The sequence below is a fragment of the Ostrea edulis genome, chromosome 2 (genome assembly GCF_947568905.1).
Source record: "Ostrea edulis chromosome 2, xbOstEdul1.1, whole genome shotgun sequence".
In the NCBI taxonomy this organism is placed as follows: Eukaryota; Metazoa; Mollusca; class Bivalvia; order Ostreida; family Ostreidae; genus Ostrea; species Ostrea edulis.
In genome coordinates, this window is record NC_079165.1 from 67,121,517 (window position 1) to 67,137,412 (window position 15,896).

Below are 15,896 nucleotides of genomic sequence, written 5' to 3' on the forward strand. Positions count from 1 at the left end.
TGTGTCATGGAATCCCTAGAGACGACCTGTCCCAGCAACAATTCTGTAACCAACACTGTCGACTAGGGACTGCCTCTTGCACATCGCAGTGCACATGCGTATGTCAAAACATATCCTGCAAAGCGACTGGTCATTACAAGGGTTCGAAAAGTATGGATGTCTGGTGTCAAAGGATGTGCACTTTAGATTCCAGTTTCTGCCCTGTTGATGTTGTTATGTGTAATTGTACTGGTTTCAAAATCAGTCATTAATATTGTCATACTATAGCATCAGACATATAACGAATTTGAAGAAATCCAAACTTACAGTAAAGATTGTACATGTCATTTGTTTTCTTAAAGACATTATCATTAGTATTCGTGTTATTTGATATGCTGAACTTTCTCTTTGATAAGTAGTACTCATATAGCTCGTAGAAATTGATCGTGATTTTTCTATATGTAACTTAACAATGCGGTAAGTAATGTGGAAAACCTTTTAATATTTAGTCAAAATTAAATGACCTAAACAATTTTATTAACCTTGTTTTGACAAGTAGATGTATCGTGTCTAATAAAGAATTTCAAAAAGTTCAGTCTTGACACTCGTTGGGAACAGACGTTTTCTTATTGTTCCATGTGACACTCGATTGTGGATTGATTGTGTATTGTTTAACGTTCATCTCGACAATTTTTCACTCAAATGGAAACATCACCAATGCCAGTGAATGGCTGCAAAATTTAGGCCTATGCTCAGCGTCTACGGCCTTTGAGCAGGGAGGGGTCTTCATCGTGTCACACTTGCTGTGACACGGGGCCTCGGTTTTTGCGGTCGCATCCGAAGGACCGTCCCATTTAGTCGCCTCTTCCAACAAGCAAGGTATACTGAAGACCTATTCTAACCCGGATCCTCAAGGGATTATAACACTCAATAATCGGATAATCGAAATTTGTAAACGTTCTGTTTTTTCCCTCAACGTTTGTAGTTAGTTTTAGTGCTAGATCTAGTTTGCATTTGTTTTTTTAGAATTGAGTTTTCATTTCTATGTAAATAGTCTATATATATCTAGTTGAGAAAAGGGGAGTAGAAATAGAGAGAAGAAATTAAAAGCTTTCCAAGCTTTTAAAGAATTAAGGTATCTTAATAAGAACGAAATAACAACCATTGAAGCAAGTGAGGAAATTGTTTTACAAACCATAAATCATTGAAAAACTATTCTTGAACTTTCGTTGTCTGTCATTGTCTTTGTTAACTTTTCATTTATTTAGTCTCCCTAGGACCATTTTGCTAATTTCAATGAAACTTGACGTAAAGTATCCTGAGGCAAAAGAAGGATAATGAACCATCAATGGGATCTTAGCCTGGTCCCATTTTTAAGGGAAAAAATTCTTACGGCAAATTATTTGGTCCAGCGTAATTTTTAACACAGTTTTTAATTTTCACAGTTCAGATATGCTGAATAAGAAAATACATGTTGTTCATCGCAAAAATGGCGATAAAAGAGTAAAAATGGTGGTGTTACATGCCACTAAATGGCTGGGTAATAATTAGTTTGCTACATGTATTTCCAAGTAATGCCAATTTATTGAAAGAATTAGCATAATCAATCATATTTAAAAATTGATAGAAAGGTAAAGGAAATACGGTATAACTTTTATAATCATCATATTTGCTTACAGAGGGGAAACATCTCGAATTTCCTCTGGTTTTCTGTTATTTTGCATTCATGCAAAGCTACTTCGCGTATTGTCCTTGATTAGATCCATACGACGAAGTTGTACACGCTTATAGCCACATCACAGTGATCTGCACCTGGGAGTGCGGTTGCATATCATTTCACGGTGCACCTTTGAAATGGAGTTTAAGAATTAGGATCATCAGTCTTGGAAACAACCGACTCTCGTTCAACACCCACCTCGACTAACCTGGGTACGGTAATGTTGGTTTAGGAATGTGTGTTATTTCCATATCAGTGCCTTACAGTGAGAACGTTTTACATGCATACTTTGGATGCATATATAATCAGCTCTTTAATTTTCCAAATATTAATTATTTCCCGAACCCCGAGGGATACCATGTCCGTTTGACTGTACAACTTGAACATGAAAGTTTTCTAAAGCTTTTCTCTACTAATCCCAGACGATCATATAGTTATTTCAGTAAACTTTAATTGTATAAAACATAGAAAAATTAGGTTGTAATTCATTCGGTGTTACATAATCCATTCTTTTGAGGGCGGTCTAATTCTCAAAAATATATAAAGCAAATCATCTACATTTATCTAGATATTCTAAAGAAACACACCGTGATTCTGGTTCTTCCTGATGCACAAAACATATCAATAAAACAAAGCAGAGACTGAACAAAACTCCTATTTAAAAACAATAAAAGAACAAAATGATCACCAAAATAATTCATTTCCCATATACCTCAATACTAACTTTTGGCCTCTCGCTAATTAACTATATTAATTTTAAACAAATGACCGCAAACATTTCAAGTTCATTTAAAGTGCTAATAAAAAAAAGACCCCCCCCCCCCAAACAACAACAACAAAAATAAGAGTCCCGTTGCTTTTTATGGTCCATATTTGTACGTTTTTACAACACATAGCAATCTGCAGTAAATTTACATATGTGTATGCAATAGGGGGTCATCTTGTTAGACCCCCTATCGGATGTTTTTTATTTTGTGTATATATGTTCTCTTTCTCAATGTTAATTTTATAGATGTATGTAACAGGGGGTCATCTACTCATTTGCAGTATATGATCTTAATTTTTACTTGGTTTTAATGACCCCCTGTACTGTATATACTTTTCGTCATTTACTAAATAAATGACATTTTCTATTCTCAAACTTGTTCTGTTTTGCCAGCTTTGAGCAAAAAACGAGTGCAGTCCACTTGGCTAGTGCTTTTGAGCTAAGGATCATAAATACACATATGCTCACTCACATCAAAATAGTATCCGAACGTTACAGACATTCATTCGCAACACGCAAAATGATTGCACTATAGGTCCGCCATATTTTTACACAAAAGAAAATGCACAAAACACAAGGGCCCGAACTCTGTGATGCCATAAATATAGAAAGGGGTCTAACTCTGACCCACGTAAAAACTAATCACTCGCTTCAAATGCCTAAAAAGCACTTGCATGCCAAACCACATGTTAATAAAATAACAGAGATATACGTCATCGTTCTTTCGATTTTACCCGTTTATTTTTACTAGGACATTTACCGGTCAAGGTCACCTGGTGGTTATTTGCCTATAATGTATGACAGCAGCGAAGTTCAGACTTAGTGTAGAAGATATCGGACCTATCAATTAAAATTTCATATCAGATATACGCTACTCAACTTCCTCATACTTTAACAATGTTCGTGTAGACGTTACACGACTCGTTTTTCCCCTCCTCAGTAACATCAACTGTTCACAAGATCTGCCATTTTAATCAAAGCACTAAAGACCCGATATACTTTTAAAAATCTCAAATACTTTAAAATTGATCAAAACATTATTTTTGTGCTATTGCAAATTGAACATTATTTTTTGGCTTCCAAAATTTTTTGTTTAAATTGTTTATTTTATTTCATTCAGATTATTTTTATCCATTTTCCACTTCTTTAATGTTTTAGGTATTTCGGGTCTTTAGTGCGTTTCTTAAAATGGCAGATTGAGTCAGGAGTTGATGTTTTGTTAAACAAACGACCCAGATACGGCGAACACAGAGAACTTTATTAAACGAGTCAATGAAATATACAGATCTACATGAGCTCCCTGTTGACTTTGTTGTGGCCTTCCCTCCTCTCAATGTATCCATTTTCGGCGTAGGACGTAGATATTTGCGCGAAAGTAAGGGTAATGTTTGTGCTATGGCCATTTGCACATATTATATCACATAAACTAATGACACCAGAAAAACGCATACACAAGCTTTTCAAATTCATTAATTTGGTTGATATGTTTTCGTAAACAGAATGCCCATTCTTAAATTTACCTCAAATGTTGTATGGAAATTTAGCAGTTTTGCCAATAATTCAATTTTTTTTTTAGTAAACATTACCCATACTTTCTTCAGTTTCATTTTAAATTTCAAAGCAAAAATTGATTTATATGCAGTTTAAAAAAATGACAATACTCGTACTATTTTCTTTTGAACTCTCAAATTCCCAATGCCGTATGAGGTAGGGTAGGTACTACATGTACTAGACTTAGTAACCGTGACTAGCGACGATATCAAATTCCATGTGATGAATATTTCCATATATAAAGAGCAAAAAGGTCATTTATTTCCAATCTGATAACATTGAACTTTTTTATTGCTAGAAGACACGACTGTGTGTTTATTTGATATAAAGATTGATTTGTGTTGCATACGTTGTGTTGATACCAACAGAAAAATCAATTTTATGTGAGCAAATCGTTAGTAAATTTTAAGTGCATAAAGGTCAAGTTCACCACACCGTAGCTTAATAACAAGCACCATGGCTCCTTTTTTTCTTTTTAATTTCATAATTCCCCTTTAATGTAGAAATTAATGATATATATACTTCCCCAAAAATTACAACACTACAAAATTAGGAGCGAACCTCTTTAAAGTGCATTTACATGTATTGTCACCGATTTTCAAATGATAACTATGCTGTCATTAAAAGCGACCCAAGACTATCTCTTCATCGTTTTGTTTTTATGATTTGGTTGATAACCATGCCCAAAGATGGGAGCGTTAATGTATTGTTTGTAACGGACCTTCCTTTGTTTTCACAGGTTTCTACACTAGTAGGCGTTTTTGTAAATATTATATTGACATCGCATCGTGTAATTAGAAGAAGTGATAATTTATTTACGACGGATAACATTTATTTCGATGTTGACAAATTCCCCGAGTCTTATATGTTTTAGCCACCAGTGCATACAAATAGCGATGTAAATACCAAAATGTAGCGAGGAAAGCGAGTATGAAACGATCTGCGATTGCGAGTAAATAATGTGTACATGGGGTCACTGTCTAAATACTATTTGGTTGTGTTATTTCTATAAACATCTGTAATTAGCGTTTTTGTTGTTTTTTAAAATTTTGGATTAGATAAACTACATGTATCTTACGATGTATCATCGACAACTAGGCCTTAATACTGTCATGGGGGCATTTCGAAAAAAAATTAAATAAAAATGATCAAATTTATAAAGGAAATCACAATACGTTGTTTTAATTGAGCAATTTTATTATCATTATTTTTTTTTTTAAATCTACACGTTGTTAGGACGTGGGAACATGGCGTACTGCACGTATTGTTGTTACGTACGCGTTCATTAAAAAAATATGAAAGCATTATAATTTAATTCAAAGTTAGTCCAATCCAACTTTTAAATCAATTTCAAAATATGTTCATTTTTACTGGCCTCCAGGTGTTTTTTTTAAAGAGGTTAGGCGTTTGTGCGGAATTTGTATAGATCTATCTAAAAAGATAGAGACATACTTTTATAATAAACGTTTTCAACAGTATCAATGATTCTTAACAGAAAAAAATTGTGTTTGTTTTTAACAATGGAAACAAGGTTCACCCAATCCTGATCTGTATGTTCGTCCGAGATTACCTTGTACAGGTACGTAAGGTGTTCGGCATCGTCTAAAAAAGAGTATATTCAAATAAATCTTTATATACTTTCTGTATTTTCACACACATATTTTGAGAGCAGGTATCATTCTTTCAATGGTGAAAACATTTAAGAAATAAATTTCATTTACGAAAATACATGAGAGTATGAACAGCGACGATTTATCTCAACGTGCTTCATGAAAAGTATGCTGGCGTGAAGCACCCTCATGTATTTTCAAAATTGACACTTACATGTATTTTTTTTAAAAAAAATATTCTACTTTTATTGCTGGTGGAATTTTCAGCCGTTTTTAAAACTAGACGTAAATCAATATGGATTCAAAAAATAACTCTAAACAACTTTTAGCAAACTTGAAATCGCAAACGTTTCTCAATCAACGTCAAAACGTATGACTTTTCTACTCTTTACACGACCATTCCTCACAATGAATTAAAGACTACACTTTTTGACATCATAGACAGGTGCTTCTGCAACAAAAATAGAAAACGGAAATATTCATATATAGTGATCAGTCATCCAAAAACTTACTTGTTAAACACCACTCGGATTTCACGCACAAGTACTGGGAAGTTGAAATTAAAAATCTGCTGGAGTTCCTAATTGACAATATCTTCGTAGCCTTTCTTGATCAGGTCTTCTAACAGTCTGTTGGAATTCCTATGGGCATGAATTGTGCTCCTTTGTTAGCTGACCTGTTTTTATATTCTTATGAGGCAGAATTTGTACAAAATACAAAAACCTCTACGTGAGAAGACAAAATATCTTGCTGTGGTACGATATTTAGATATACATGTATCGATGACGTTTTATCTATTAACTATAATAATTTTCATTCATATGTCGATCGATATATACCTTAGAACTTGAAATAAAACACTCCACAAAGTCGTACACTTCTGCTTCATACTTAGATATTTTATTGAAAATAGGTATTAACGGCAAACTAACAACTCACCTTTATGATAAACGGGATGATTTCAGCTTTACCATCGTCAACTTCCCATATTTATGTAGCAATATTTCATTATCATCTGCATATGGTGTTTATATCTCTCATTGATTCTATACGCAAGAGCTTGTTCCACGTATGATAAGTTTATATCGAGGCAGGTTACTGACAAACAAGTTGATGGCGCAGGGGTTTCAACAGTCTCGTTTAAAGTCAGCATTTCGCAAATTCTATGGTCGTTATAACGTTCTAGTTTGCCAGTACAACCTATCGAGTAAAATGACGTCTGACGTGTTTCATACTGATTGTTAGGCCGTTCTCGGCACATTGATTTTGACTACGGATAACTCCGTTTACCTGATCAAGAAATACGGCTAACGACGGGTGCGACCGGTAAACAGGGGATGCTTACTCCTCCTAGACACCTGATCCCACCTCTGGTGTGTCCAGGGATCCGTGTCTCCCCAACTCTTTTGTATTCTTGTGGAGTGATGAGTTTTATCACTGTTCGTTAACTTCACCTTTCACGCACATGTACTATATCTATCAGGATTCATACTCATATTGTTCCCATCTGTATCGCATTCATGAGGAAATATCTATCATTACAATTGGTAAAGATATCATGAAAAGTATGCCGACATGAAGCACTTTCGTGGTAAAGATATCGAAGGCAAAAACATTGGAAATGTTAATATATCTAAAATGAGCTACATGTAGGTGCATTAAATAACGAGCCATTATATAAAATTTTGTTTTAAAGGGACATGCGATAACACCTTTAAGAGCATCTTAAATCAAGGATTATTGATTTGTTACCTCACACTTGCACTTGACACCAGTCACCATTCAAAACATGGGTTCGAGACGGACATATGATTGGTGTTGTAGCTGTAGCGCGTGGATCCAATCAGAAAACGGGGTTCTTTAATCGACCGAAAACGAAACTAAACACGTAAAGCAACGGCGACATGGTGTAGAATTTGTGGCCAGTTACCAGTAGACAGATACCGTCGACTGATTTTCGGGAATGTATTTTCTTTGAAGAAAGAATTAGACGAAGTTTTACATGCTTTTCAATTGTCTTTTCATCAACAAACGCCATTTGTTTACTTTCTGTTTATGTTCTTAACCAAACTTGCATGTGAAACAAGGAATATTATTGGCTAATTCAATCTCAGCGTAGTGGGTCATCCTCCGTCTCGAACCATATATTGAAAGGTAACTGATGTTAAGGGTTAGTGCGAGGTAACGAATCAATAACCCTTGATTTATGAAGATGCTTTAAGAGAAGCACTTTTTTTTTTTATTTCGCCACAGGCTCAACCTGTTTCGATAACAATCACATAGGCGTCGAAATAAAATTCAAAGACATGTGGGAGGGAGGGGATAAGAAGATGGTTGAAATATGTAACTAAGATAGATGTGTAATGTTTGGACAGGGTGATGATATTTTGTTTTTGTAGAGATCAGTAACGGTAACCTTGTACCAGTGGGGAGCCCGGTACCTCGTCAAACAAACCTGTACATTGTGACTGTTCCTTCACCTAGCGGTCGGCATCACAACTAAATGTTACGGGTCTTTTGAATATAAACATTAAATATGGAGGTTCCTTGTTGACATGGTAAAAATAAATCCTCACTGCTACGACACTGGGCGTCTTGAAGAGATCATCTGCAGCACAGGTCAAAATTCACCTAAAGCGCGTGACATCGACGTCTCAACATGGATTTAAAGCTAAGTAAAACGATGCATACAAATGAACATTGTAGAGTCTTTCTTTCTCACTCTGCCTGTCTCTGTCATGTTTTTTAATTTAAAAAAGTTAAAGGGGGTGGGGTGGCAAAACAAAATGTTTATTCGTTGATAGATCATATATATTACATGGCGTTCTATTCAAAGGTATTTTGCAAAATACATGTATACTTCTCAGTTCACCGTACAGTTTCTATGCCATGTGGGTTTATTAATAATCTCAGTTCTGTCCTCAAGCACTTAATGTATAAGCTAAATTAATTTTAATAAAAATTGAGATACAATGAAGCGATCCATACTGATCTAAACATTACCCGCGGGTTGCCTCTAGTATCCTTTGATCTCCAAGACTGTCTAGATATTGTTACCTGTATCACACAGTGCGGGAAATATAGATCAATGTCGGAGAAAATACTGTACTCAATCTCGGTAATTGAATCAATTGTAGAGAATACTTGGTATGTATATTTTACTAAGGAAAAACGATCGCATTAACTAATACACACTGACTGGATACACCTTCCCCCTTATGTAAATTAATTCACTTTAGTTCTTCGTACAAATGTACTTGTCTATTTCATTTCCATATTTTAGTGGAAACAAAGGATGCTTTACCCTCCCCACCTTAGCTTCATATGCCAATAGTGTTAATGAATGTTGCCCAGGTACATTGTATCTGGGTTCTCTCTTCCACCAATAAAAACTGGGCGCCACCATATAACTGAAAAATTGTTGAGTGTGGCGGAAAACATCAAACAATCAACAATCCTCCTAAACTGAGCGTCATGTGTGGCACTTCACTTGGAAGTGAGGTCTCTAAAGTCTAGATGAGTGGAAATCTCCAATGGGACTTAAATATACATGTACTCACAAATCCAATTATGACTAAATTGAGTGTGCCTCTACTCCCTCTAGGGTTTCCCCCCTTGGCCCCATGGTGGATTTTACAGGAACACAAAGGTGTATAATCCCTCGTAACATGTTACGGAATTGGACTTGGACTTGCCCCTACAGTGCATTGTGGGGTTCCGGGAGGGTCGGGAGAGGCTTCGGCCACTGAGAACAACAAAAGCAGTCCACCGCGCATCGTATCTGTACGTCCCCCTTTTTCAAGCATTTAAAGAAAAGAAACAATATCATATTATCATATATCAAAGTACTTCCTCTGGATTTAAAAAAAAATTAATATTGGTTTATTTCCACTAAATTTACGCAGTTAACAATGGTTCAATAAATTTATAGATTCATTTATTTACTTTATGCAGATACTCTGGTGTGTTATGTGACATATCTTAACCCTCAACCCCTCTAACCAGCGATGAACTCGTCCATATTGATACCTTTTATAATGCTCATAAAAATTAAAAATGAAATTTATCTTATTTATAAATACACAATAAATTGAAAGGAAAAAATCCATATTTCTGTTACATATGATGTTGTTTATATCTTTCTGCATTGGAATAAAGTTTTGAATATAGGATTATATGGTTTAGTGAATATTTTGTATCATATCTTTTATGTACCAAAGAAAAAGTGAAATGTGATGAGACTCGCACAAAAGTCTCTAACAATATATCCTTACGCGCTGTGCCGGATGACTTAGGAAGTTGAACGAAGTTAAAGAAAGAGTAAAGCACATTTTGGTGAAATTTTTTCTCTCACCCTAAATCGTATTATTCCTTTCTAATATTATTTAAAAAGATATATGAATGATATATGTACTACATGTAGCTGTTAGTCCGTCCGTCTGTCCCAACTTTATTTTCCGGACTTCCTATCACCATGCTTTGATTTGGGAAGCTGGAATTTGGTATGTGACTCACTGCTGAATGTTTACAGACCACGTTTCACCACAGTTGAGGGATTTCTACGAGATTTATGGGACTTTGTACTGAATGCAGTTTTCTGGATTTTTCTCTACAATGCATTAACTTCGGAATCTGAAATTAATTTATGTGGTTATCGAATGAGTTCAAATGGGCATACGATTCCTTGAATAATCTAATAATTTTACAGTCTCAATTACACCATTATACATGAAAACATCTTTTGATGCATAACCTTTTGAAGTTATTTATTTATTTATTTATTTTTTTTACATTCACTTGCAATTTCCAGCGTTCACGATTATTGACCTGTCTGTCAGGCAGTCTGTCCCACTTCGTTTTATGCATATTTTTCATCACCCTTTGATTTAGAAAGCTGAAATTAAGTATGTGGTTTACTACTATATGTTTAAAGATCTAGTTTAAGTTTCGACACAGTTGATTGATTTTTAAGATATTTATGGAACTTTGTACCGAAAATAGTTTTCAGAACTCCCCCCACCATGCTTTAACTTAGAAATATGCAACTTAATACGTGGTTATCTAAACAGATGAAGTTTCCCTTATGTTACGGTTGACCCATTGTAACAAAAATTGTTAGACTTAGTTGAATGAACTTCTTCACTTTAGTTTTTCAGACTTTTTTCACCATGATTTGATTTAGGAAGATGAGATTTGGTTTGTGATTTATTAACATATGTACATGTATACAGATCAAGTTTAAGTTTCGGCTGGTGGACTGATTTTCACGAGATTTATGGGACTTTGTACCGAATGTAGTTTTCTGAACTTTTCTCTACAATGTCGTAACTTGCATTTAGGAAATCTGAATTTTTATGTGGTTATTGCATGAGTAGATACACATTAAGTTTCACTTTCGTTACAGTTCTCATAATCCTTGTACTCTCTCTTGTTCTTTGAATTTTTCATGGTGTGAGACCTCTGTAATTTAAGGCATACCGATTTGTTACCGTGCCCGTCCGATTCACCGCATCTAATTACAAGAGATTGAAAAGTATACCATTTTCTGGTATTAAATATAATATCTACCCGCTCGTCCAAATATACATGGTCTACATAAATGACATCCTTCAAATAAATAGTGGTGCCGGTTGGGAACATGTATTGCTATTGCAATACTCTCAGAACTTGTTTGTGACGGAGAAACTTCTAATTCATATAGCGACATATTAATCAGATTGTCTAAAACCATCTGGCGGCCGATAATGATGAATGGGGCTACAATATCCTTGGTTCTGTGAATTTTAAAGGTTGAAATACATGTACATGTAGCTACGAGTTACCAACCCAATATGATATTTATGTATAACATCTGAATGAGGATAAAATCTTTATTCTACATACATGACAGTAACAAGGCTTTATCAAGAAATCAAACAATCAAAACTTTAATTAAGATCAGTATCACATTTATACTAGAATGATCATTATGAGGTAGATATCATATATATATATGAAGCAGGTGATCCTTCATCACCACCAGAATCCAGACCATGAACTATCTGACTGTCACTGTGTATCTAGCTAGTCTGTTGGCGGTGGTTGAGCCACACGGGTATATGATCGAGCCTCCCCAGCGGTCCTCCATGTGGAGGGTGTACCCGGGATTTCCTCCCAACTACAACGACATGGAACTATTCTGTGGAGGAGTAACGGTATGCATTTTACTCTTTGTTATTATGGATGGTGCTATCACCACTGATGAATGCTCATCAGAATTAAAAATCTTAGTATATAGGAACTTGTACCTGATTAAGTGTTTTAAAAATATTTATCTAGAGTACAAGATCTTTTGAAAATTATCATAAAGAATAAACTTTTGTGAAGTCCAACTTGTTCTTTTCCTGATGCATCATGATAAACATCATGCATTATATTTCCATCAATTACAGAGAAATAAACTTTAGAAATATTTATTTAAAAAAAAACTTACTATGAAAAAGATGCACACGGACTCCTTCAATTTCAAAACTATGCTGCACCAAGTCAGGCACGTCCGCGTGGCATTCATTAGATTTAATTTTATAGGCACATATAATAGTCTTACATCATTTATGCACATAAAATGGTTTAAATCGTAATGAAACAGTATGTTTCTTCTCACCGCATGATAAAATCTTGTCTACTGAATGTTTGAGGAGAACAAACTCGGAACAAGTAATGAAATAACTTACAGGAGACAGAGTTGAAATCACTGATTATTAGTATTGAAACGGAAAATGGTAATATAATAGGGAAAAGGTGTTTTTTATGGTGTTTGTCGGTGCTTCGTGTTTCTCGTTTCATGATTTCTATGAAGACATTTAACAGCAGCCTACCCGGTACATAAAAAACCACGTAGATGGCGATTTATTGTTGTGGAGGTTACACGTTGCTGGAGAGAAACATACCAAGGGTTCCAAATTTGATTTCTCCACACAAACCCATGTAAATTACATGTACATGTATATCATAAAACTCGATCTTTGATTCATAAAACAATAATTTGGTATTTGAAGAGAGCAATTCTAGCTAATAATAATTCTTTATTGCGAAAGACATACATCTTATTGCATTATAACAAAATTGAACATGCATAATGTAGAAATAGTGCTGTTATTAATCGGGGTTTTTTTTTACCACACGTAAACATAACGAGAACCTTTGTCCTGAGAAAGGGACGGGTCATCCTAAAATATTGACAATGATGGTAGCCATTCTCTCACGAATGTGTTGCAGTTGTAAATAATGCACGTGTTAATCTTGGTAAATATAGTACGTTTATTCTGACGGCTAGGAGTGCGTGAGGATATAAACTGCAACACTCTACGCCGGCATACTATGAAGTTTACCGTCGTGAAACGTCACAGTTCACAATTTTAATCTCACTGATTCTCTCTCTGTGAATGCTGTGCCCTGGTTTGCAACACTGGTTTGACCTGTGTAGCGCGCGACAACAATTTCACCGAATGTACTATCTAATTTCATCATATTAAAGGAGAAATAAAAATGCTTGTAAATTCATTAAGAAAATACACATAGAAGGTATTTGAAATGCAATGTTAAAATCATCTTTATCCCGTAGAAGGTACTCGATGGAGATTGCGATACACGTTGTATTTCATATCCAGAATTGAAATACGTAACCTTCTCAGGAGAAGTGGTTATGTTTCTGTGTTGCTTGCTTCTTACCTTTACTGCAATTAATCACCTGAAAACTATTAACCTTTTACCATTTAGACAGGAAGAAAATATAAAATAAGAACTAAGTGGGCTAAGTTAATTTCTAGTAAAATAAACAGGTAAAGAAGGTGTTGCATGTCTCATGTTAATTTCCCTAGAGGTGTTGTATGAAAGATCGAAAATTTTGAGTTATTCAAATATATGACAAAACCAATTGGAACGTATGTCTTGATTCAATAATTTTTGAAAATAAGTTTAAAAGACGTGTGTTGACAAAATTAGCCAAAATATTTCGAGTTTAAATCAAGCAATAAGCGATTTATATGATTTTTAGCGTTAAAATGGAGGGGTATCCCCAAATTTCAGAAAAACTGCCTCTGTGAAACAAAATAAATTTAGCATGAGCATGTTCTTCGAGTTTTCCTCTATAAAACTGTCGCTTTGAAATTTTGTTTCACGAGGGCATTTTTTTTTGTAAATTTAAAAAAACCGAAACGACTTCACTAGTATTATTTTCAACTTCACCTGTACGTTAATTTTCCTCAGTAATGTATGGTCTACTGCGTGGTCCAGTGGATAAGGTCGTCGACTTTTAAATGTAAAGATGTTTTCTATTTTTAAAACGACCGGGTTCGACTCCCTCACGAACATATTTTTTTTTATATTCCTTTACCATCTACATTTTTTTTTCTTAATTGAAACACGGTTCTAGTTTTTATAAATGTTTCATGTCAGATCTGTTTATTACCATGTTCCGAGTTTGAAATAAGCTTCCAATCTGGACACTGTTTAGTTCGTGAATAAGACTCTCAACAAACACGTCGAATACAGCATGAAAAAACCTGTGTTTTGATAGTCAAGGTTGCTAACGAGAACTTGTATGTTTTTCTGAATGAAAGTTGTTGACAAAGGCATCGTGCCTTTTGCGAAAAATCGTTGTGAACTTTGCAAAGCTTTGGAAGAAAACTTTTAAGGCCAAACGAGGTAAATAACCGTTAAACAGTTTGAGTTCATATGTATTCCAGTCGCAAATTCCTATGTTGAATCAAATTTTACAGGTGCATATAATTTGAATAATGCTGAATTTTATTAATGTGTATTAAACTTACCATATATTGTTTTGTGGCCAGAGTCATGTAAAGTTGCCAATTGTTGGTTGTAGAAAATAAAACATACGAGTATAAGAGCTTTTGGACTGTAGTAGTATATAATATTAAATATTTTATACACTCGTAACATGTAACCGTATACATTGTATCTGATACTCAGGAAAAAAAGAAGACGATTTAATTTTCACGATTTCAAAAATTATGTTTAGGCTACATGTATAATGTATCGACACATAAAATGTATTAGGCTTGTCCCTAGTACTGGGGAATCCTTGAGGTATTTAAATGACAAATGCGCAATGAGTATAAATATGAATGAAGGTCAGTTCTACGTCACGAATGTTGGCAAGGAGCTCCGATTAGGGAAAATTCCCGCTTCTGTGCAACACCCTCTTTTTTATATTGACTTTAAAATGTTTTACAAAGTTGGTGGAATATTTGATTAACTTTCATGGCAATAAAGATATGTTATATGGCTAAAGAATGCAGTAAAAATGGGGGGGGGGGGGGTCCTGCCCACATTGTTTACCTCGTAATAGGAGTTGCAAGCCTTTCTCCTATATTCATATCGAGAAAACCCAGACATTCCGAAGGTGTGTGGTTCTAGAAAATGGGTTATCATACCTGTTTGGCATTATGTAGATTGAAACTGACTTGACAAATCAAGGGTGGTCAACCATCAAGGTTAAAACAAATAGGAAAGATCATTCATAGATATTTGCCAAGGAAATTAAGTCTAAATAAAGAAACCATGCAAATGAGAATATCTATTAATAACATCGGTGACTTCATGGTACACGTGTATCTTAATCACGTGTTCCATAGTTACATGTAGTAATGTGTGTACAACTTTTTCAAACGAATTCAGTCAATATAAAATCCATAATACGCCTGAAGAATTTTCCTTCAATCTTTTCTATCCCTTTCTTAACTTCAAGTGAAGAATAATTATACCCAGCATCAAAATGAGTTCTTTTTTCGTGCAGAAACAATGGGAAGAATTTGACGGGAAGTGTGGAACGTGTGGAGATGCCTATGATGCAGAAGTACGCGAGAACGAGGCTGGTGGAATGTACGCATCGGGTGTGATTGGTCGAAACTACACACGTGGACAAGTCATCAAAGTATTTATAAGCGAGATAGTGAAAATTGCCATAATTTTGAAAGACAAAAATAATGATAACTCTTGATTAACAAATAAAAATGCTTGAGATAGAGAGAGAGGGGGGGGGGGGGCGCTACTGCATATTGTAATGGTTTTAAAAAAATCTGTACTTCGCAGGTTGGGATTCAATTAACAGCATCTCACTTGGGCAACTTTCAATTCAAAATTTGTCCCCATAACAACCCGTCCGTACCCGTGTCGCAGGAGTGTCTAAATCAACACAGATTGAATTTAGCAGGAACAAACGAACATCACTTTTATCCTGAAGAAACGGGATATTACGAGATAGAACTCCAAC

At 34.9% G+C, this 15,896-nt stretch overlaps 1 protein-coding gene across 1 annotated transcript in view; it reads left to right on the top strand.

The window, feature by feature from the left end:
• Positions 1-9,996: 9,996 nt before the first annotated feature.
• Positions 9,997-15,896, top strand: part of LOC125680759 (uncharacterized) — a 9,419-nt gene continuing 3,519 nt past the window's right edge. The window contains exons 1-3 of the mRNA XM_048920520.2: positions 9,997-11,817; positions 15,420-15,557; positions 15,716-15,896. The exon at positions 15,716-15,896 is cut by the window's right edge and continues 54 nt beyond it. Coding sequence (XP_048776477.2) covers positions 11,656-11,817; positions 15,420-15,557; positions 15,716-15,896 — 481 coding nt within the window. The 5' untranslated portion in view covers positions 9,997-11,655. The remainder of the gene's footprint in view (positions 11,818-15,419; positions 15,558-15,715) is intronic.